Here is a 24,147-nt window from a genome sequence, read left to right as displayed (position 1 = left end):
GTGATTGTGAGTTGGGTTTGTGGTCCCCGCTTGAAGCTCCTTCAATTTGTATTGCTTTATGGAGATCATTCTGTGAGGCTATCACTATTTCTTCCTTTGATGTTCTATTTGGAAAAACCCGTTCTGTATCCCAGAGCTCCTGTTCCTCGCTTTCACATCCATACATTGGAAAGGAGTGGAGTTTGGGGCTTTGACACAAAGGGCCGCCTTGCTGGGAATCTTGTTCTAGGTTTTCCGCAGTTGCTACCATCTCTTTAATCCAGAATAGATAGATTAGCTGGACTGGATGTCCAGTGGTACTTAGCGGGATCTGAGCAGGTGTTCCTTATGATTTTCTCTTCTCAGAGGATGTGGAGAGCTCCTATTGCGGGAGTAGGGGCTATTTGGGCTATGCTCGGTGCATCTACTTTCAAAGGCTGCTTTCTCATAATCACTACTGTTGGTGATAGAGGAAGGGGGCAGGTAGATTTACTCTGGTTTTCTTTCCAGAGCTTGCTTGAGTTTGCAGTTCGTGGATGGGTGATGTGCCACCCCCTGAGTTTAGTAGGGTTGGTGCCGGCGATTCAGTCCTTCTTTCAGCTGCATGGGTTCTTACAGCAGTGAAATAGTTATCTTACGTTGATTGAGTGGGGCAGTTTGTTTCTTCCACGCTGGAGTTTTGCTCAGCCGAGGGCCTACCTATTTCGTTGGTTAGGGTCTGCCTCCTGCACGGAGTGGGGTGATCCAAGTCACTACTCGCTCTCCTTTTTGCTACTGCTTCATCCAAAGCCAATTCTCTTTTCCTTTTCCTCTTTGTTTGATTTGTGGGTTGGTTGGTGGCATTGTTTCGTGCTTTACCTGACCTCATACTCCTTTTCCTGATTGGTCAGTCTGTATACAGGGTAGTGGAATAGTCTGCTCGAGGGGTCCTTCAGTTTGGACAGGCTGAGGGTAAGCAGTGGAAGTGTTCACTAGGTCTTTTCTAATACTGATGACTTGCCCCAAGGTGCTCTCTAACTGCCAGCTTGCACAACCTGCTCCAATTGGGCACACAGCTCTGTGATTGTGGCCATGTCCAGTCTATAGGTGAGGATGATGTGCCTGTCCTCCATTGTTGCCAAGTCCACCTGGGGTCTGTCTCCATCTCCTATTCATCTGCAGTGGTAGGAATCTATGGGGCAAAAGAGTTAGGAACCGGTGACAAACTAAACAATGGAGCTACAACAGAACTTTGCATGCTGTTAACTTTTAATGGATAAGTGTGATTTGTCTAGTATGTCCTAATTTCACCAGTGACGCAGCAATTTTCAGGGCCTGTGCCACACCCACCCATGAAATGGCGTCCGCCTGTCATATGTGGAGGGACAGTTGGAAGTGAGGTAATTCCGCTGCCGTTGTGCGCCGTTGCGGGAGGTGGTCGGGAACCGCCGTGCAATTCCTCATTGGTTATCATTGGCGCTATGGGGTACAGTGGCCAATGGTGATGTATGCCAGCGGTGATGGTATGCACCGCCGCGGACATGACCGCCATTTTCTCTCTGATCCCTCACTTGCTACCTGATCTTCAACAGGAAAGGACCTACACTTCATGTGCTGTTGTGACCTGTGTCTGGAACCTACCATGGCCTGTGTGACTGGGGAAAGGGCCCCAGCCTTCACTTCGGAGGAGTTAGAGAGACTGGTGGATGGGGTCCTACCCCAGTACGGACTGCTGTATGGGCCTCCAGACCAACAGGTGAGTACAATGTGGGCACGATGCATGTGGCAGGAATGCATGGAGTGGTGTGTGTGAAGGCCTCGTGGAAGAGGGGTGGGTGGATGTCCTCTGGGCGGCGTATAGGTTGTGTGCTGAGCCATGTGTGTGTAAATGGTGATGTGAAGGGGTATGGTGGGCCATAAGTGTAACAGGCAGAACTGTTTGACTAATTCTATTTTCCTGTGTGTATTGCCTCTGCAGGTGAGCAACCATCAAAAGAAGGGTATATGGCGTGCCGTCGCCAAGGAGGTACGGACCCTGGGGGACTATGGCACACAGAGCACCCACTGTCGCAATTGGTAGGAGGACCTGAGACGCTGGGCACGGAAGACGGCAGAGGCCCAGCTGGGGATGGCCTCCCAACAAGGAAGGGGTGCCCGTCAAACCCTGACCCCCCATATGGCCTGCATACTGGCGGTGGCCTATTCTGAGCTGGATGGGTGCTTGAGGGCATCACAGCAGCCACAAGGGGGTGAGTACAGTGCCCATCATTACAACTTACGCATGGTAGGGTGTTATCCGGGTGGCGGATGTTTCAGTGGGTGCCCCTAGGCCAGGCTTGACATTGCAGCGTAGGTCCCCTGGCAGCTGGGGTTCAGAAGGGAAAATCTTGCAACCTAGCTCGTAGGCATCCACTACTGGTCAGGGCTGCATGGGACCCAGGTATGCTGCAATTAGCGTTGTGTGACCCTCCCCATGCCTTGGCTGCTAACAATTTCTCTGGTAGTGCTATCGCATATTGTATAGGGCTGTTCCCTGTGTGGTGTGTGTGAGGGTGCTGTGTACGCCAACGGTGGTGTTGGTGCAGCCATTGACCAAGTGAATCATTTGTCTCCACCCCCCCCTTTTTGTTTTGTCATCCTTTCCTGTGCATTAGCATCATCTGGTGGAGGAGCAGACGCACTGTCGACGGAGGGAGCTGCATCCCACAGGACCCAGGAGGCAGAGTCCACTGACACTGAGGGCACCAGTGGAATGGAGGGTGAGGGGAGCACCACGGCGGAGACTGGAGGTGACAGTTCTTACACTGATACCTCCTCCGATGGAAGCTCCCTGGTGGTGGCGGACACTTCTGTGACCACCCCAGCTACAGATACCACCGCCACCCCCTCCCAGCAGCCCCTCATCGAGTTGCCCGTGCCCGCTCACCCAGGAAGATGGGCATCTCCTTCGCCCCAGGCTATTCGGGTCCTGCCCCAGTGAGCCCTGCTGCCCTGATGGAGGAGGCTATTGACCTCCTGAGATCCATCTCTGTAGGGCAGTCAACCATTGTGAATGCCATCCAGGGGCTGGCAGCCAAGATGCAAAAGACTAATGCATTCCTGGAGGGCAGTCACACTGGCTTGGCGGCCTAACAGAGATTGACCCAGACTCTGGCCTCCTCTCTGATGGCAGCCATTGTCCATGTTTCTACCCTCCCCCCTCCAACTTCCACTGCCCAGTCCCTTTCTCCTCAACTCCAACCCATCCAAAGCATACAGCCAGACAAGCATGCTCACAAGACAACACACAAGCGTCGTACAGGCAAACACAAGCACCACACTTCATCCCACAGGCACTCACACAAACACCATCCAGATGCAGCCACACCAACATCCACTATTTCCACTGTCTCCTCCTCCTCCACCTCCCTTCCAGTTCTGTCTACAGTCACACCTGCATGCACTACATCATCATCCACTACCAGCATCATCACCACACCAAGCAGAACACACACCTCACAAGCAGACACCTTCACAACAGCCATGCACACGTCCCCTGTGTCCTCTCCCACTGTGTCTGTCCCCCCCCCTCCTAAGGTACACAAACACAAGCACTCAGACACCCAACAGCCATCCACCTCACAACAGCATACAGGCCAGGCACCTAAAAGCCAAAAGCAGCTGACGGACACCTCCAACAACCACTCCCTCTTCCTCCACTACCATTCCTTCTCCCTCTTCCCGCCCCAATGTCCCTAAAGAAACTGTTCCTATCCACCATTGACCTCTTCCCTAACCCCCCCGTCTTGCACGTATGGTCAGGGTATCACAAACCCATCCAAGCACCTCAGCCACCCAGTCGACGGGCCCAGTCTTCACTACACCCACTCGTGGTGGAAAGGGATCCAGGCCACATGTCCTGAAGGTGATGGAGCCTGCACCAGGCAGCCTCAAAGGAAAGGAGCATGCCCCAGCTGCCAGAAAGAGCAAGGAGCCTGCCCCAGCAGCCAAGAAGGGAAAGGAGCCTTCCCCAGCTGCCAGGAAGGCCAAAGGGCCTGGGGCAGGAACTGTGACAGAGCCCCCACCACCAACCATGGTTGTGCAGCCGTCCGAGGATGCAGGGGAGGGGCAGAAGCCTTCCCCCCCCCCCCAGCAGCATCACCACCTCCACTGAGCAGCTATCCAAGGTTGCAGGGGATGGGCAGGAGCCTGCCTCCATGGGTTAATGTGCGGCCTGCCCCCTGCAAATCCAGTAGGTATGACACCCACCTGAGAGACTGTGCCCTTGCACTCACCAAGATCAAGACCACAGGGCATAAGGCCCCCTCCAGAACCAGTGGGTAAGACACCCACATGCCCAACACTCTCTAGGATCAAGAGCACAGGGCACAAGGCACCCTCCACAACCATTGGGTAAGACACCCACATGGCCAACACTCCCCAGGATCAAGAGCACAGGGCATGAGGTCCCCTCCCTCCAGAACCAGTGGGTAAGACACCCACATGGCCAACACTCCCCAAGATTAAGAGCACAGGGCACGAGGCCCCCTCCAGAACCAGTGGGTAAGACACCCACATGCCCAACACTCCCCAGGACGAAGCACATGGCATGTTGCCCCCTCCAGAGCAAGTGGGCAAGTCACCCACTCGACAGACTGTGTCCTTGAACTCCCCAGGACCAAGTACAGGGCATGTAGCCCCCTCAGGATCCAGAGGTCTTGTTCCATCTCCCGGCTGAGGTGCCCCCTTGTCCCCCCAAGGGGCCTGCCTATTTACCAACTGATGCCACTGCAGTGTTCCCTCCGTGTTGATGCAGGTGACATGTGTAGCCTTGGATTTTGGCCTGTGGCCATGTGGCCTACGAACATTGTGGACTGGGCTGTGTCCCTTTTTGTGTACATATGTTTATATCTTTTATCTTGACTAACTTATTTCTCATGCTGTGTTGATGTCATTACATTCACTTTTCCGAAATCGTTTTGTCCTTGCATTATTCATCCGAGTTACGGGGTAAAATTATTTTTATGATGCATCTGGTTGTGCGCATGGGGTGTGTGTGGTGCGTGTGTGTGTGTGTCACTCTTGTTTTCCTCCCCCCCCCTCCCTTGTGTGCTAGATGGCTGAACTCACCGTCGTCGTCTTCACCGGCGTTGGTGTTCGTGGTGGAGCAGAACGTAGAAAATCATGGAGAAGACATGCAGTTCTGGTTCCATGACGGCATGGTTGTTCCCAGTGTCTCCAATGGTGAGTTCCTTTACTTCTAAGGTCTGTTTCCGCCAGGCTTTTGATGTCATTGGTACCACCCCGGAAGAGGTGGCGGTTTGCAGTGTCTTAATATGGTGGGCAGAACATTGACTTCCGTCTAGCTGTAGGTGGCTACTGCCGTGGTAGCTGTTGTTTCCGCCCTGGCGGTCAGTGTGGTACATTGGCTGTCTATCGGAGATAACACTGCCATGGTCATAATTTGGCAGTAGTCACCGCCAGCCTGTTGGCAGTATTACCGCCACTTTAACACCAACCGGAAGGGTTGTAAGCAGGGCCTAAGTGTCCACTACTGTGTAGGCGTGTTGACACCCATGATTATTCGGTAGTGGCCCAATGTAATCAACCTGCCATATCTGCCCCAGCAACTTCCCTCTCCCCAACTGACCTTTGACAGTTTAAGGGACAGATCTCTTTTGTGTGTGTTGACAAATAGGACACTGCATGATCACAGTTTTTATCAAGTCTAGGGGAATGTGCATCCCTCTAATCTCTGACCACCTGTTAGTGGCTTTCTCTCCCAGATGTCTACATTTTTGGTGCGCCCACTTAGCCATCCCCACCAAGTCAGAATCCTGTGCCACCACTTGTGCCTCTGAGATTTTGGCTTTGTCGTCTGCAAGGGAACTAAACCATTGTTCTAGTGAGTCGGTGGGACATTGGGCATCTACATGATACACAGTAATGGTACTTTCCTCTAGCATTTCCCCAATTTTTTGCCACAATTCTTTGCCCCACACCTTCTTGGAATGTATTTGCCAGTTATGTGCATGTCATGTGGGAAGCCAGATCGCTAGCCCATTGGCGGTAGACCAAGAATCAGTATAAATGTGACAAGTCCCAGGCAATTCTTCTTTCAGTGCCTGATATACAGCATACAATTCTGTATATTGGCTACTCTTCCCTTCTGTAGTGGACAGCAACTTCCTGGTGACTGGGTTATAGGACACTGCCTTCTAATGTCTTTTGCCCTCCCCCATACTTGGCTGAACCATCGGTAAACCATACATGCTTCCTATCCTCAGGGGACAAGGATTCAAATGCCTCACCCCACCTAACTGGTGACTCTTATCTTGGATACCTCCTGCATCTCCTGATCGTCCTGTACAGGGCTTGTTACACAGGGCTGCTGTTCCTTCTGGTCCCACTTGGGCCCTGTCCTGTATGTACCACTTCCATCTTATACCACTAGATTTCTGTGCATGTCCTTGAGTTTTAGGTGAACTCATCACCCTCTACATTATTAGGATCTTAGGTCTCAGAATTACATTATGACCTAGGGTCAATTGCTTAGTATCCACTAGAGCCCAGTAAAACGCTAGTAGCAGTTTCTCGAAGGGAGTATATCGCTCTCCAGCATCTGGTAATGTTTTGGTCCAAAAGCCCAGCAGCACCATCTTTCTTCCATGTTTTTGCTACATCCTCCAATTTGCATATTGCCCCTGAACGGTTACATGTAACTCAATGTCTTCTTCTTGTACTGGCCATAGGTCTAACGCCTGTTGATTCACCTCCTTTGCCATTTCAAACGTACACTGCTGCTGCTCTCCCCATTCAAATTCATGCTTCATTCTTGTCACTATGTACAAAAGGGCCAAAATCTGACTCAAGTGAGGGATATGCTGTCTCTAAAAGCCAAACAGTCCAAAAAATCGCTGAGTCTCTTGCTTGTTATGGGGTGTGGCAAATTCCAATATATTTTGTTTTACCTGTGGCAGCACCTCTCTAAGTCCCTTATTTCAGTGAATTCCTAGAAACTTCACATTTTGAGAGGGTCCTTGTGTCTTATCTGGACTGATAATCTACCCTTTGTTCTGCAAGAGTTCCACAACCCTGTCCAGTTGATTCTGCACCTGTTCTTGTGTCTCTCCCTGAATCATCATATCATCAGTATAATGAGATAATTGTACTCCTGGAATGATGGATACTTAATCCAGGTGTTCTGCCACCAGCCGGTGACAGTTGGTGGGGCTATGTACATACCCTTGGGGGGAGCCTTAAACATCTTGAATTGTCTGCCATGGGAGAAGCTAAATTGCTCCTGACTCTCAGGAGCCAATGATATAGAAAATAAAACATTGGCAATATCAATGGTGGCATACCAGGTCCCTTTATGCTTTTGCATTCTCTCAATCAAAGTGATGGTGTCAGGGACCATATGCCTATTTGTTTAATTTTTGGTAATCAATAGTTATTCTATAGCTCCCATCAGATTTAACAACCGGCCGCAAAGGATTGTTCCACTCAGTGGTGACTGGGGCCACCACACCTGTCTCCATCAAAACCTTTACAGTCTTCCTTATTTCCTCATGCCCTCCCGGTACTGTTTCAAGTGAACCATGCTGGTTGCTGGGGGCACTTTCACTAGGAGTATCTTTAGATGACCCATCCTCACGGCTGCCACTGAAATGTATCTCTTTGATCCAAACTGATAGCCATCATCCAGAAGTCATCCCCTTCAGAATGTCAATTCCCAGTATATACTTTAGGAGGGGCAAAATCAAAACACTATATTCTCTTTTTGCGTGCTCCCTATTTTCATTTGAACAGTAGTCTGCACTGCAGGGGTTTGATTTCCACCCAGCCCTGTGATTGTGTAGTGCTGACCTGTAAACCTTTTTGGATTTCCATAGACCAAAGAGGCCTCTGCTCTTTTGTCAACTAAAGCCCGGGCCCTTTGAACATTTTTAGGCTTCCAGTGAATTTCTAAATCAACATGGGGTCTGTTATCTTTACAAGCCCATCCCTGTACCGGAGCTTGGCCTGTTTCCTAATATGATTTAAACCTGTCAACTTTTGCCCAAGTCAGGTCTGGAAATATGCTCTCATATCTGCGAGGAGCTTCCTCAACTTCCCTGTTTTCAGCAGTTAACCAATCGGTGTCCAAATCTTCCTCTTCCTTCCCCGGTAAAGAAACATTTTTCTCCCTCTCTGTTCCTCCCTCCTGCATCTGTCACTTGCCCTGAGTCACTTATATAGTTATTCTGCTTATTTACTTTTCTGCTGCCCTCCTTTCTGTCCAGCCCTCGCTTATAGTACATCTCCCACAGACTCTTAGTATCCATCCCATCTATCTGCTCTTTGTTGACACCATCCTTCAGCAACACCATAAACATATCTCTCCTAGATACTATGTAGGGTCTGTGTGACCCTCAGACCTAGAGGCTCTCTGAGGTTTTGTCCAGGCTCCAAGCTCTCCTAACTCACAAACTGCCTCCAGTAAATTTTTTAATGCCTCCCCTGTCTGATTAATTAGGAGAGTCATTATTACCTGCTTGTAAGCTGGGGGAGCCAAACAAATGATTTTTCTTTAGTACTGAAACTGTCAGTGGAGCATCTAACAAATTGTGAGCCTCATCCAAGAGAATATCAGTTTTCATACTTTTTTCTAATTCTCTGCATAAAATCTCTCAACATGTACCAAGGCTTATCATTTGGCTGCCCGTCTGATTCAGTACGATATTTCTGGCTACATCCCACAACTGCCAATTGCAACAAGTTAGTCGCTCCTTGATTCCCATAACCTCTAAACTGCTCTTGTATTATGAGGTTAGTACTAGGAGTGCAAAACATCCTCGCATCTCCCTCATCCATGCTACCCCAAAAGCTCTTGTATCAAAAAACCGCACCATCCATGTAAGCAATGCTTCCCCAGGTTTTTGATGAAACCTATCCATAATGTTGTTAATCTCCTGCTTAGAATAATCTTCTAATGAGTGCATCTCAACCCCCTCCTGGGTTTTGTGGAGTGCCCTGGATTTTCCATCTAAATATAGGCTGTGCACAAGCCACTTTGTCTGGCTCAAGCTGGACCCCACCTTTTTTAACTGACTCATCACTGGAATCGGAAATATTGGTGGAATCCCAAAAATCAGGGTCCCAATTTATCCCTGCTTTAGCAATGGCTAAATTTACTTTATTTTGATTGACTCTACCCCTACATTTACGGCATCTATATTGGGCAACGCGAACAGCTGCCTTTGCTGTGACAGATTGAAAAGTTTCCATTTTAACCTGCAATAACTTATTCGGAAAAGCCAGCATGGTTACATTATTTTTAGCTTCAACTAGCTGCCTCGCAAATTGCTGATTTTCTTGTTCTAACTGAGCACACTTTTCATGCATTTTTCTATAGGCAGATATCAGAATCCAGCCCCTTCTGCCTCATTAGATAAATCACATCCCTGTTTTACTGGCACTTTCTGTAAACAGAGTGAAACTATTTTTGGTTCAACATCAAATAGACATCCACCCCAATTCTCACATAACCCTGCTCCACAAGACCATTCATTCGCAAGAACATCATGAGGTACTTTTTTTCACCCTGGTATGTCATTTGGCACCTGGGACACTGCCTTTGACTTTTTGCCAAACAGTTTCACTTTTAAATCTTTCACTTTGTATCCTGCAAACGACCACGCCAAATTGTTCTGCTGAGCTTTAAACTAAGAGGGAACGAAGCCAAAGAATGCAGCACTCTTTGTCTGAGTAATGAATTTATTAAGGCACTTCCCAGGTCTCAAACGAAAGCACACAAAAATATGAACATGGGTATTTCACTTGAATGCACTAAAACACGTGTAGATGCCAAAATAATCACAGCAGTTAAACGATGATTGACAGAAAAAGTGCAATACATCAACAACAATATGTATGAAGTGAATATATATATATATATATATATATATATATATATATATATATATGTATGCGCACAGCAAAGCTAGATAATTAAGAATTAAAATGCATCACCATGGGGGCTAACTTCTTCATCCTTGCCAACATCAAGCAGAGGGATCCTGGACAGCTGAGGCAGTAGGAGATCCTTTCAACATGGGATATTTTACCCTGAACCGTGCGTTCACGTCAGGAGAACGCCTTCAAACTCAGTACCAAGCCTTCCCACTTTATATTCCTTAAACAAACCCAAGAGGAAGGTTCTGGCAGCCTCCTCCTCCCTTCGCGTAAGTTATGAAATTCAAGTGCTGGCTGTGCTCGGTCTTTGTCGAAACCATGCAGAGGAATAGGCTGTGCCACAATGCGCATTCTCGAGACAGAGAAGCTGCACTTTCCCTTGAGGGAAACATTCCCAGGCTAAAGCCTTCTCTTATCATGTACCTTCCACATCCCCCAAGTTTTGTTCCAACACAGTGTAACCTTGTGCTAGGAAGAAGAACATAAAAACGTTCTGTATAGAAAACAAGCTGTGCTTGGAAAAATACCTGCGCCACAGATATGACGGTGTCTGAAGCTAAGTACAAAATGGAGTCCATGGTCAAAATGGAGTCATTGGTAAATACAGATAGCATTACAGAGTTGTCCTCCATAAGCCGAGTTAGGGCTTGAGAAGCAGTCATCCAACGAGCCGTCATCTCTGCTGCTGGCTGAACTGTTCCTCTAAAACACTAGCCTATGTAGAAGGCAGATATGGTAACAAAATTGCTAGTGAGAGTGAGTGATGTGGTCAACAGTGTCAGCCCCTTTACCTTCGCTTCTTCCCTCAATCAGCACGTTCTTTAAAGACACTGAAAAATACAAAAGACGCACACTATTACTTCAACTTGCCACATACCCATCATTCGTGCTTTCAGCACTGGTGGCGCCCAGTCCAGCAATCATTTTTGCCTCTTCCCTTCCCATGACCTCCTCCTTGGATTCCCTCACTTCCACCCAGCAAAAGTGCCCTTCATCTCTTCATAGCCGCCCTAACACAAACCTGCACTTTAAAACAAATGAAATGTAACAGCTTGACTAATCAAACAGCTATTCACATAAAATAGAGATCTGTTCTTTTCAGTAAGCATATAAACCTTCTGCGCTACTTCATTGAATCAAAACTGCCACTAGACAAAAGTCCGATCTTTCATTTTCTCTAGCAGGAACATAATCACCAAATATACCTTGACATTTTTATTGCTGGCTAAAAGCTAGGGTTGAAATGCATCAGTTGGAGTATGTGCATTGCTTTGAAGAGGCGCTCTGTGAGACAACCAGTGACGATTTTATATATATATATATATTTTCTCTCGCTCTCTCTCTATATCCTTATGTAAAGAGATCACTTCTATATCTGTGTGTCATAAAGGCCAAGTGGCATCACATAAAGGCCAAATAGGATGCAAGGGACAGAATGAGAGAGGAGTGGTTTACAAGGCCACTTGGACTTTACGTGGTTTATGAGTTAGAAGTGTATCATGAGACAGGACTGTGCAATGGCCACTTGGCCTTTATGTGATCTTTGTTTTATATATTGAATGATTGTAATCCGAAGTAAATGGCACATACAATTTATTTCTGGTTTTGTAACACATGTGAAAGAAACAAAAGTGTATGTATATATTTATATATATATATATATATATATATATAAAGCTCCAACAGATCCACAGAAAGAGGTGCGCTCTGCTCGTCGGTGCAGGCATCAGGGAAGGACCTATTCCCGTAAATCATTTAGCCAGCTTAACATTCAAGTTAAAGATGCCGCACTGAGTGCGGCATCTTCAACTTGAATGTTAAGCTGGCTAAATGATATATATATATATATATATATATATATCTCCACATGCTCGAAGTAGAACTCCATCGGCCCAAGAGGGGTGGTGCGAGAACCGGCACGAGTAAGACGGTCAATCAAAAAGTAAAAAGATAATACTCGCACACTCAGGACTCAGGGAAAATCAAAAATGAGTTTAATACAAACACAGCAGCCTTGGTCAGCCGAAACGCGTTGTGTTTGTATTAAACTAATTTTTGATTTTCCCTGAGTCCTGAGTGTGCGAGTATTATCTTTTTACTTTTTATATATAGATAGATATATATATATATATATATATATATATATATTTCATTTTACAAGGCATTGTAAATCAACTGTGTGTTGGGATAATGAGGAGTGGTATTTATTCCATTTGAATTATTAACCTTACTTGCTTAAAAATAATTTTTATTGACAGAAATTCATGAATTTATATCATGTTTGTCTTTAAATGCGCATCATGTGAAGAGTCTTTCTTTTACACCATGGAATTTGTTAGTCTGACCCTTTCCCTCTATGATGCAAGGAAATGGTTTTTAAGGGAGGTTGGGCTCTGGTTCCATAATGGCTTTTGAAGAAGATCTTTTAGATCGAAACACGTTGCTAATAAAGCATTTTATTTAAGGATTGTGCACATTAGCATGGTGCCCAATTTTGTATATTAGTGGGTTCCCCGTTCCTGCGTATCGCACCAGTCCCGCGAGGTGGAAGAGACTGCTGTTCGGGGAATTTTGTGCCTTAATATTATAGATCCAAACAAAACACAGTACAAACGCACACTCAGGATGTCAGAGTTGCAGAAAAGTGAAAAGTTTAATCAACAAACACAGAACGCGTTTTGGCAGTAGCCTTGTTCACGTGATCATTTGGATTTACTACCGGTCTGCTCTGCACCACCCCTCAAACCCGGAAGGAACATTTTTTAAATTGTGTATGTGTGTATATATATATATATATATATATATATATATATATATGTATGTGTGTGTGTATGTATATGTACATATATGTATGTATGTGTGTGTGTGTGTATGTATATGTACATATATGTGTATATGTGTGTGTGTGTATATATATATATATATATATATATATATATATATATGATGAGATTTTTCTCCTCTATAGAGTCTCATATATATATATGCATATATAAATGCTTTGGATTTCTCTTCCGATCGGAGGGGTGGGGCCAGGCAGAGGACATGAAAGAAAAGGCCAACGGCAAGCAAAAGGACATTTCATTATTTTGGGTTTTGGTTTTACATTTGGGCCATGAGAGCTAGTCTAACTCTCAAAATCGTCCCACTTGGAACGGTGAGGGCTGCACTTTTTGGATTTTGGGACACTGCCATGTAGAAAAATCTACAAGACACACCTGAAAAATAAACATCTGGGTGAGTCCAGGGTGGTGTGCTTCACAAGCACCCCGCGCCATTTTCCAACCCCAATGCCTTTCAAACCTCCAACTTTGCTTGAAATCACCCATTTTCCAAGCATTTTTGTGAGGGAACCTTCCGGAATCTGCAGGAATCCACAAAATTCCTATTATCCAGCATTGTTGCATCTATACTGATAAAAATTCTGTCCCACTTGTCAGCCTAAAAACGTTTTTTTACAAAGTGCCCTTTTGGAACCGCTTTGGTTCCCCCTCAATTTTGACATGTTTTTGGCTCTTTCCTGTCACAGGCACTTGGCCCACCTACACAAGCGAGGCATCATTTTTATTGGGAGACTGAGGGGAATGTTGGGTGGTAGGAAATGTGTGCCGATGCGGTGATCCCACACAGAAATGTGGGAATTTGTTTTAGCTAAATTTGAGGTTTGCTGAGGATTCTGGGTAAGAAAACACTGGGGGATCCACGCAAATCACACCTCCCTGGACTCCCCCAGATGTCTAGTTTTCAGACATGTCTGGGTTTGGTAGGTTTCCCTAGATGGCTGCTGAGCCCAGAACCAAAAACGCAGGTCCGACCCCCCACCCCCCAGAAAAAACAGGTAGTTTTGTATTTGATAATTTCGATGTGTTTACGTAGCGTTTTGGGGCATTTCCTATTGCGGGCACTAGGCCTACCCCCACAAGTGAGGTACCATTTTTATCGGGAGACCTGGGGGAATGCTGGGTGGAAGAGGGTTTGTGGCTCCCCTCAGATTCCATAACTTTGCAGCACTGAAATATGAGGAAATTGTTTTTTTTTTGCCAAATTTTGAGGTTTGCTAAGGATTCTGGGTAACAGAACCTGGTGAGAGGGCCACAAGTTACCCCATCCTGGGTTCCCCTAGGTGTCTAGTTTTCAGAAATGCACAGGTTTGGTAGGTTTCCCTTGGTGCTGGCTGAGCTAGAGGGCAAAATCCACAGCTAGGCATTTTGCAAAAAACTGTTCAGTTTTCTTTAGGAAAATGTGTTGTATGTGTTGTGTCCATGTTGTGTTTTGGGGCATTTCCTGTCGCGGGCACTAGACCTACCCACACAAGTGAAGTACCATTTTTATCGGGAGACTTGAAAGAATGCTGGTTGGAAGGAAGTTTGCGGCTCCTCTCTGATTCCAGAAGTTTCTATCACCAAAATGTGAGGAAAAAGTGTTTCTCCCCCCCAAATGTCGAGGTTTGCAAAGGATTCTGGGTAACAGAACCTAGCGAGAGCCCCACAAGACACCCCCATCCTGGGTTTCCCTAGATTTCTAGTTTTCAAAAATGCACAGGTTTGGTAGGTTTCCCTAGGTGTTGGCTGAGCTAGAAGCCAAAATCCACAGCTAGGCACTTTCCAAAAAACACGTCAGATTTCAATGTAAAAATGTGATGTGTCCATGTTGTGTTTCCTCTCGGGGGCACTAGGCATACCCACGCAACTGAGGTACCATTTATATTGGGAGACTTGGGGGAACACAGAATAGAAGAACAAGTGTTATTGCCCCTTGTCTTTCTCTACATTTTTTCCTTCCAAATGTAACACAGTGTGTAAAAAAGATGTCTATTTGAGAAATGCCCTGTAATTCACATGCTACTTTGGGCACCCCAGAATTGAGATGTGCAAATAACCACTGCTCCTCAACACCTTATCTTGTGCCCATTTTGGAAATACAAAGGTTTTCTTGATACCTATTTTTCACTTTTTATATTTTACCAAATGAATTGCTGTATACCGGATACAGAATGAAAACCCATTGCAAGGTGCAGCTCGTTTATTGGCTCTGGGTACCTAGGGTTCTTGAAGAACCTACAAGCACTATATATCCCCGCAGCCAGAAGAGTCCAGTAGACGTAACGGTATATTGATTTCAAGAATCTGCCATAGCTGGAAAAAGTTATAGAAGAAAACGTGGACAGAAATGACTCTTTTTTTTTTTTTTTTTTTTACCTCAATTTCAATATTTTTTTATTTTAGCTGTTACTTTCTGTAGGTAGTCAGACAAGAAAAAGTATATAACAATACAGCATTAAGGTAGTCACTGTCAATAAAAAGTGAATAATAATGCAGCATTAAGGTAGTCAAACAGACAAAAAGTAAATAACAATACAGCATTAAGGTAGTCAAACAGACAAAAAGTAAATAACTATACAACATTAAGGTAGTCAGACAAGAAAAAGTATATAACAATACAGCATTAAGGTAATCAGACAAGAAAACGTATAAAACAATGCAGCATTAAGGTAGTCAAACAAGAAATAATAAAAAAACAACACAGGATTAAACTAGTCAGACAATAAAAAGTAAATAACAATACAGCGTTAAAGTAGTCACACAATAAAAAGTAAGTAATAATACAGCATTAAGGTAGTCAAACAGACAATAAAACGTACATAACAATACAGCATTAGGGTAGTCACAGTCAATAAAAAGTAAATAACAATACAGCGTTAAGGTAATGGCGTAAGTGACAAATTATAACCTACATGAGTCAGGTGCCCGCATTGGAGGATCGTGTCGCTGGGGGTTGGATATTTGGGAAACGTGGATCAGCTTGTGGGCAAGTTGAGTTGTTAAGCAGTAAAGAATTGAGGTCCTGTTTGAAGCAAGAAAAGGAGGGGTTTCTGCGGAGGTCCTTAGGGAATGAGTTCCAAATCCTCTGAGCATTTCCTGAGAGAGAGTGCGCCTGGGAGGATTCCCTCTTCACATTTGAAGGTATGAGAAGAAGTGAGTAGGAGCTTGTCAGCCCGGACTCTTCCTGCTCTCGATAGTTTGGTTTCTTGGTATTTGGCGTTCTTATATGAAGCTTTTTGTGGGTGATACATGCGGTCTTGAAGATGCATCTTCCTTCAGTGGGGAGCCAATTGAGGCTCTTGAGTGCACGTGAGATGTTGTCAGACCGTTTAATTCCTGTGAGGAATCTGGTATCCGCATTAAGAATTGTTCTTGGAAGCGCAAGGTGTCTTTAGGGTTCCAGTGATGATGGCGTTACTGTAGTCAAGTATCGGGAGGACTGGGGATTGTACTACGGTTTTACGATCGTCGGGGGAATAAATGGTTAGATTTTCTTGAGGTGTTTGTATCTTATTTAGTGTGGAATCAAATGCCTGATGTTTCTGGGTGATGTTTTGTAGTAGAGTTGTGTGTCATCAGCATTCAGGTGATATTTGACTCCAGGTAGATCAGAATAACTGTGAGGGTCAGCTTAAATGGGAGATTACATGGGGCTGGAGAGAGGATTAAACCTTGCGGTACTCCTTGTGGAACTGGTGCAGGCTTCGAGAGACGGCTGTGGATTTATATTTGTTGAGAATGATCTCAGGATATTACCATTGATACCGGTGCGGTTATTGAGTGTCTCCAGTAATGCTGGATGGTTGACTGTATTGAATATAATAGTTAAATATCTATATAAGCACGACAAACAAGCAGTGAAAGCAAACTTGCGAGACATACAGATTTAGCTGGTTTACAAGCACAGCAATAGTCTTCAATTAAAATACATACAGAGAAGAAGGGAGACATCTTGTCGCTATGGATTTAACATTGTAGTGTGTTGGGGAGAGGGTCTTACTCACTGAACGTTGAACCTTCTCTGGTGTCTTGGTTACTTCTTGAGTCCACACTCCGCGCTAGAAGGAGATCACGGAAGGATCGTATGCCCTTACTCTCTGCCTTTTGCATCTTTACATTGAAAGTGTAATCTAGAATTTCTTCAGCGTACTTGTCTATTAGGACAATTAAATGTCTTATTAAATGGCAATAGATTTTTGTGGTGGATTCTGCATTTAAGCTTATTCAGTGTTTCTTTTTCTTATTGTAACAGGTGAAATAAATGCAGTAATAAATGAAAAAGTTAAAGCCATTAAGCTTCACTTATGTAGGAAGTGATGTAAAAACAGAATACCTCGAAATCTCTTCCTTTGAAGGCTAATGCCTCGCCAAAGTCTTCTTCTACAGCAGAAAACCCAAACTGCCCAACAAGGTCTGTACTTGGCTCTCAGGCATCAGATGATATACGTAGAAGACATAACACGTTGACATACTGAAGCAAGTCTGGTGAGCTGCTCATTATGAAGGAAGAGCTAACCTGGCATCAGAAAGAACACACAGGAGAGAAACCGTATGAATATCTAGAATGTGGCAACACATTTATTAGGCAGAGAAAGAGCAAGAGAGACATCAGAAACTACATACTGGAGAAACACCATATCGATGGACTGACTGTGGAAAGGTGTTCTTTGTAATGAACGACCTAATGCAGCATCAGAGTGTCCACGTAGAGGAGAAACCACATACATGTACAGAATGTAATAAAGTGTTCGGATTGAAGCAAACTCTGAAGCATCATCAACGAATCCACACTGGTGAGGACCCGTATGAATGTACAGAATGTAATGAAGTGTTCGGAAGGAAGCAGACTCAAAAGCATCATGAACCAATCCACTCCGGAGAGAAACCCTATGAATGTTCAGAATGTGCCAAAGCATTTATAACAAATGGAGAGCTAAAGCGACATCAGAAAATCCACACTGGGGAGAAACCATATCCATGTACAGAATGTAATAAAGTGTTCGGATTGAAGAAGTCTCTAAAGCAGCATCAACAAATTCTCACTGGTGAGAATCCGTGTAAATGTACAGAATGTGACAAAGGATTTATTACCAATGGACACCGAACACAACATCAGAAAGTCCACACTGGGGAGAAACCTTATGAATGCACTGAATGTGACAAAGCATTTAAAACAAATAGACAGCTAAAACGACATCAGAAAATCCACACTGGGGAGAAACCTTATAAATGTACAGAATGTAATAAAGTGTTCGGATGGAAGAAGAATCTAAAGCAGCATCAAAAGATCCACACTGGGGAGAAACCATATAAATGTACAGAATGTTATAAAGTGTTCGGATTGAAGAAGACTCTAAAACAGCATCAACAAATTCACACTGGTGAGAAACCATATGAATGTACAGAATGTGACAAGGCGTTTATTATCAATCGACAACTATTGCGACACCAGAAAATCCACACTGGGGAGAAACCATATCAATGTACAGAATGTGACAAGGCATTTATAACAAATGGAGAGCTGAAGCAACATCAGACAATCCACACTGGGGAGAAACCATATCAATGTATAGAATGTGACAAGGGATTTATAACAAATGGAGAGCTAAAAAGGCATCAAAAAGTCCACACTGGAGAGGAACCATTCAGCTGCACTGAATGTGACAAATCATTTATTAGAAAGTCACATCTAACACAACATCAGAAAGTCCACACTGGGGAGAAACCCTATGAATGCATTGAATGTGACAAAGCATTTATAACAAATGGAGAGCTAAAATGTCATCAGAAAATCCACACAGGGGAAAAACCATATGAATGCACTGAATGTGACAAAGCATTTGTAACTAATGGAAAGCTAAAGCGACATCAAAAAGTCCACACTGCGGAGAAACCATATCAATGTACAGAATGTGGCAAAGCATTTATAACAAATGGAGCGCTAAAGCAACATCAGAAAACCCACACTGGGGAGAAACCATATCAATGTACAGAATGTGACAAGGGATTTATAACAAATGGAGAGCTGAAGCAACATCAGACAATCCACACTGGGGAGAAACCATTTTAATGTACAGAATGCGACTAGGGATTTATAACAAATGGAGAGCTGAAGCAACATCAGACAATCCACACTGGGGAGAAACCATATCAATGTACAGAATGTGACAAGGCATTTATAACAAATGGAGAGCTGAAGCAACATCAGAAAATCCACACTGGGGAGAAACCATATCAATGTACAGAATGTGACAAAGCATTTGTAATTAATGGAAATCTAAAGCGACATCAAAAAGTTCACATTGGAGAGAGACCATTTAACTGCACTGAATATGGCAAGGCATTGAGAACAAATGGGGAGCTGAAGCGACATCAGAAAGTCCACACAGGGGAGAAACCATATCAATGTATTGAATCTCACAAAGCATTTATAACAAAAATGGAGGGCTGAAGCAACATCAGACAATCCACATGTAGAGAAATCCTAAGTACGCACAGAATGTTATAAAGTCTTCTGCAGGAAAAATAAGCTAATGTAGCATCAAAAAATCCACACGAGGGAGAAACCATTTTAATGTACAGAATGCGACTAGGGATTTTATGCAAAACAACATTTATTTTGACATCAGAATGTTCACACAGGAGAGAAACTATATAAATGTACTGAATGTGACAATGCAATCATAAGAAATAGAGAGTTAATGCAACATCAAAAGTCCACCCTGAAGATTGCACTGACTGTGGCAAGGCATTTATTAGCAAGGAAGAGTTAAAACAACATCAGAAAGTCCACATTAGGGAAAATCTATATGAATGTACAGAATCAATCATTAGGTATTTATTAAGCATGGCAAGTCACCCACAAGGGTCTCAAGGCACTGGGGAAGAAGCTGGTGTCTGGAGGGAGCAATCAATTGAACAGCCAAGTTTTGAGTCCTTTCCTGAACAGATGCAACGATGAGGTGGCTCCCAGGTGCAGAGGAAGTTTGTTACAGATCTTTGTGACCAGGTGGGAGAAGAAGCCACTGTGCCTGATGTGTCTGACTCTAGGAGTGTAAGTGAGGAAGAGGGAGGCAGAATGCAGGTGTCTGGTGGGTTGGTGAAAGAATAAGCATTCGTTGATGTAGGCCGGTTCTTCCTTGTGGAGTGCCTTGTAACCGTAGGTAGCATCTTGAACTTGCATCTCTTCTGGACTGGGAGACAGTGGAGTTTCCTGAGGTGGGGCGTGATGTAGCTCTGCTTCGGGAGGTGGTGGACTAGCTTTGTTGCTGAGTTCTGTTTTATCTGCATTCGTTGCTGGAGGTGATCGGTGATCCCTACGTACATAGAGTTACTGTAGTCAAACCAGCTGATCACAAGGGCCTGGGTGATCATTTGTCTGGTGCTGGCAGGGAGCCATCTGAAGATCTTGCCAAGCATGGGCAGTATGAGGAAGCAGGCGGTGGAGATTGTGTTGATTTGCTTCTTAATGGAGAGCTTGTTTTCCAGGACGATGCAGGTGTTACAGGCGGGGTTGGTAGGGGTGGGGAAGGGTCCAATTTCTGCCAGCGACCTTGCGTTGCTTCAAGGAGAGACGTAGTTACCGAAGATGAAGACTTCTGTCTTGTCTGTGTTCAGTTTGAGGCAGTTGCGCTTCAACCAGTCGGCGACATTGGCCCTGCACCTATGGAAGTTGCCTCTGGAGGTAGTGAGGCTTCTAACAAAGAATGAATGAGGCGGTGTCCTGCCATTGATTAATGGAGTTTGACCAATGACTTTGTGTTTCACCACTGCGCATATTAGTTGCTCAATGTTCACCAGTAGCACATTGTATGTTTTGTTCAGTTTAGCCGCCTATTGGCTTTGACATGGCATTAGCCATGACTTTCTGTATCCAGTTTAGCCGCCTATTGGCTTTGACATGTTGTATTCAGTCTAGCTGCCTATTGGCTTTGACATGCTATTAGATATTACATTCTGTATTCAGCTCAGTTGCCTATTGGCTTTGACATGCTATTAGATATTACATGCTGTACTCAGTTCAGCTGCCTATTGACTTTGACATGCTATTAGACATTGCATTTTGTATTCAGCTCAGCTGCCTATTGGCTTTGACATGATATTATTCATTGCATCTTGTATTCAGTTCAGCTGCCTATTGGCTTTGACATGATATTAGACATTGCATTTTGTATTCAGCTCAGCTGCCTATTGGCTTTGATATGACATTAGACATTGCATTGTTTATTTAGGTTAGCTGCCTATTGCCTTTAACGTTGAGTTAGACATTGCAGTTGAGAATCCAAGCTGTATTTTTCCAAGCTGTGTTTTTGCACAAGATGAACCAAGCTGTTTTCTTCTCGCAGTAGACTAGACCTGATAAGAGAGGGTACATTGAGTGTTGTTCTCTCTGCTTGAGCTTGGGAAGAGGAGCAGTCTAGGAGATCTGGCCAGTCTCCAAAGGCTTGCGTAGTTTTCCCGAGTCTGAGAGGAGGGGGCACACCTTTGTAAGGGATGTCACAGGCTTCAGAGAATGAGATTGGAGTCTCCGTGCCTTCGGACTGGAACTTGGCGCCAGTTGCCAGTCTTCCCGTGTGGGTAGATAAATCTCTTTCTCGCCGTTGAAAAAGGGGGCAGCAACGTGCAGATCTTAGAAAGATGAAGCTGTAAATAGTTTCTCACACGGTGAAGTATTTGTTTTGCTTTGCATTCAATATCTTATAACTATAACCTGCTGTGTATATAAAAACTGTGTATTAAAGTGTGCTTGAAATCTAATAATTCGTCATCCACGAAAATCGCGGGTTAAGAGGAATTAACAACAATAAAAGTCTTCTTTGAACTCAGAAGTGCATTCTTGATATGTTATGTAAGTGCTGAAAACTAGATAAGAGCAAAAGCACTACATTTGGTACCAGGAGTGGGGTTTGACGAATTAATAGATTTCTATGTGCACACTTTAAAAGTGTAATTGTTTTTGTTGTTTGGAGAATTACAGGAATTGTTTTTTGTTGTATGGAGAATTACAGAAGCACGGCAGACCATGTTTGAAAATGCATGTGTAGCTAAACTGCCTGATGGTGCTTTGAGAAATATTTGTTATGATGTAGAAAATGTGCCTTTTGGAAGTAATGATGACAGAAATGTTTGGATACCTTTATCTGCTTACAGAGAAATGCAGGAGAAATGTAGGCAGTTGGAACATGAAAATGAGAATTTACGTGAGCAACTTAGCCAGAATACATTAATTCAAGATAATGCTGAAAGTTATAAAAATGCTGTTTTAGAAGAATCTTTCTTTTCCCATTCCAGTAATGAGGGGGTTAAGACAGCTTCCAGCTGCACTGAGCCTCTGTGTGAGCCAGGGTTTTTGGCAGACAAAATGCATTCCTTAACTGATAACACGGACGAGAACGATGAGAGAATTCAGAATGTGATGTACGAGTTACCGTTGCAAAATGCACAAGTAAAACGAAAGATTTTAATTGTTTGTACTAAGCAAGAGACACCGAGTTTCATTAGCTTGTTTGATTTTTGGAAACTGAATAGCCCTCATTTGAGTGAAATCCTAACACTTTGGTATATGGTCACTGTGAAAAATAATATGCAGCTGCGCGCTTGTGATTCTGCAAATGAAATAATTCAGACTTTAGGTTTCTGCGCAGTGAAATTGAGTGCAAAAACTGATGTACATGTAATTCAAGAACAAGGGAAGAAAATAGTGCCCCTAGCTAGAATCATACACTGGACCTGGTACTTGCAAGACAGAGCTAGAGTATCACAGGTAAAAGAGTCACTAGTGATATTGTGTGCACCATTTGAACTCGTGTCCACTGAGGATAAAAAGCATGTTTGTTTTACTGATGATTCATTGACTGAAATGTTGTTTTATGGCGCAGGGGAAGGAACAGAGTTGTACAATGTGTGTCAGATTTTAAAGCAAGAGCTACGTGAGATGTGTCATTTTTACACTGATTCTTGGTTCACTGCCAATGGTTTAGCCGTTTGGTTTTTCACATGGCTTGCACCTAACTGGTTCAATTTCCTTGCAGATGTTAATGAGAAAAATTCAGAGAGAGAAGTGTACACCCAGAATTCTGCCTTAGTGGGCATGGCTAAGTGGGTGCCCCAGAAATGTGAACAGCTGGGAGAAAAAGCCACTTACAGGTGGGCAGAGATGAGAGAGATGCACATTCCCCTAGATTTGATAAAAACTGTGCAGCACGCACAAAAGCAATCTGTCATGCAAGCAGTCATAGAGCAGTTGGGGAGAGGAAAGTTACCAGGACAGAAATGGCAAATGGATCAGGTTTTAGGGAGAGTGATTGCTGCAGATTACCAAGGAAAAATCGAAATTATGCTGATACCTAGAAAAGAATCTGATTTATTCATACAAATTGGAGACAGAATGGCCCAAATTGGCAAAAATGCAGTGAATGGAGGTTTGGTAAAGAATGAGTCTGCCCCAGCCCTTTTGACAGTGCAAGAAAAGGGAAGCTGTGGTGCAGCAGATAAAAACCTCAGTGCTGATGTGTGGGTTAAAGTCCCAGATAATCCTCCAGAATCTGCAGAAAAAATAACAAAGGGCCCCAAAAACGTCCTGCTGATAATAAAACAGGGAAAGAAAGAGGAAGAGCACATTTTAAATGAAAAATGTTATTTGCAAGAAAAGTCATACTTTTTTCTTTTGCAGATCCTATCACGTTTCGCCACTGTCCCTGAGTGTGCTGTGTGGTCCCCCTTCCGGTGTGTGCGTGTGGGGTCGGGGAAGGGACCGAACCCCCAACCTGAACCTGGCTGAGTAAAGTGCCAGCACCATGGATCCATTTTGCGCAAAATGCGCCTTCAGCTCAAGTTCAACTTGTTTGATTGCATTCTTCCACTGGAACTAATCAACCTTAACAGCTAACTGTCTGTGTTTTTTCGTATGGAACTTTGACTTTCGCTTAACTTCCAGCAAACCTTTCAGGTGGACCGTGCACCTTTACATGAGTAGAACTCATGCCACATCAAATTGCTAACACTGTTGAATTAGAGACACTATAATCACAATCAGAGTACAAAAGTTGCAATCTTTTCTATGTAGATGTATCTGATGTGAAAGGTTATGAGATCTATATGTTAATCCACTTCTATTGTTTTACAGGGATTGCTTTGATCATTCAAATGTGAATAATGTTTTTTTTTTGTGCTGATTTTTTTTTTTTTTTTTTTTTTGTTTGCTTTGAAATAAGAGATATGTGAAACAAAAATTAATTGGTCAAAGGGTGGAATGTCCTGCCATTGATTAATGGAGTTTGACCAATGACTTTGTGTTTCACCACTGCGCATATTAGTTGCTCAATGTTCACCAGTAGCACATTGTATGTTTTGTTCAGTTTAGCCGCCTATTGGCTTTGACATGGCATTAGCCATGACTTTCTGTATCCAGTTTAGCCGCCTATTGGCTTTG

At 44.1% G+C, this 24,147-nt stretch overlaps 1 protein-coding gene and 1 pseudogene across 1 annotated transcript; both read left to right on the top strand.

Annotated features, from left to right (window-relative positions):
- Positions 1 to 19,167, top strand: part of LOC138295243 (zinc finger protein 420-like) — an 84,021-nt pseudogene extending 64,854 nt beyond the window's left edge.
- Positions 19,168 to 21,738: 2,571 nt separating this feature from the next.
- On the top strand, positions 21,739 to 23,521 carry LOC138295247 (uncharacterized). The gene is made up of 2 exons (XM_069233441.1): positions 21,739 to 22,862; positions 23,389 to 23,521. Exons 1-2 carry the CDS (start codon positions 21,739 to 21,741, stop codon positions 23,498 to 23,500), a joined length of 1,236 nt encoding a protein of 411 aa, XP_069089542.1. The 3' UTR covers positions 23,501 to 23,521.
- The last annotated feature ends 626 nt before the right edge of the window (positions 23,522 to 24,147 follow it).

This window comes from Pleurodeles waltl, chromosome 5, assembly GCF_031143425.1.
Source record: "Pleurodeles waltl isolate 20211129_DDA chromosome 5, aPleWal1.hap1.20221129, whole genome shotgun sequence".
Classification (NCBI taxonomy): domain Eukaryota; kingdom Metazoa; phylum Chordata; class Amphibia; order Caudata; family Salamandridae; genus Pleurodeles; species Pleurodeles waltl.
The sequence above is the reverse complement of the archived record's forward strand: the minus strand, read 5'-3'. Positions and strand labels throughout refer to the sequence as shown.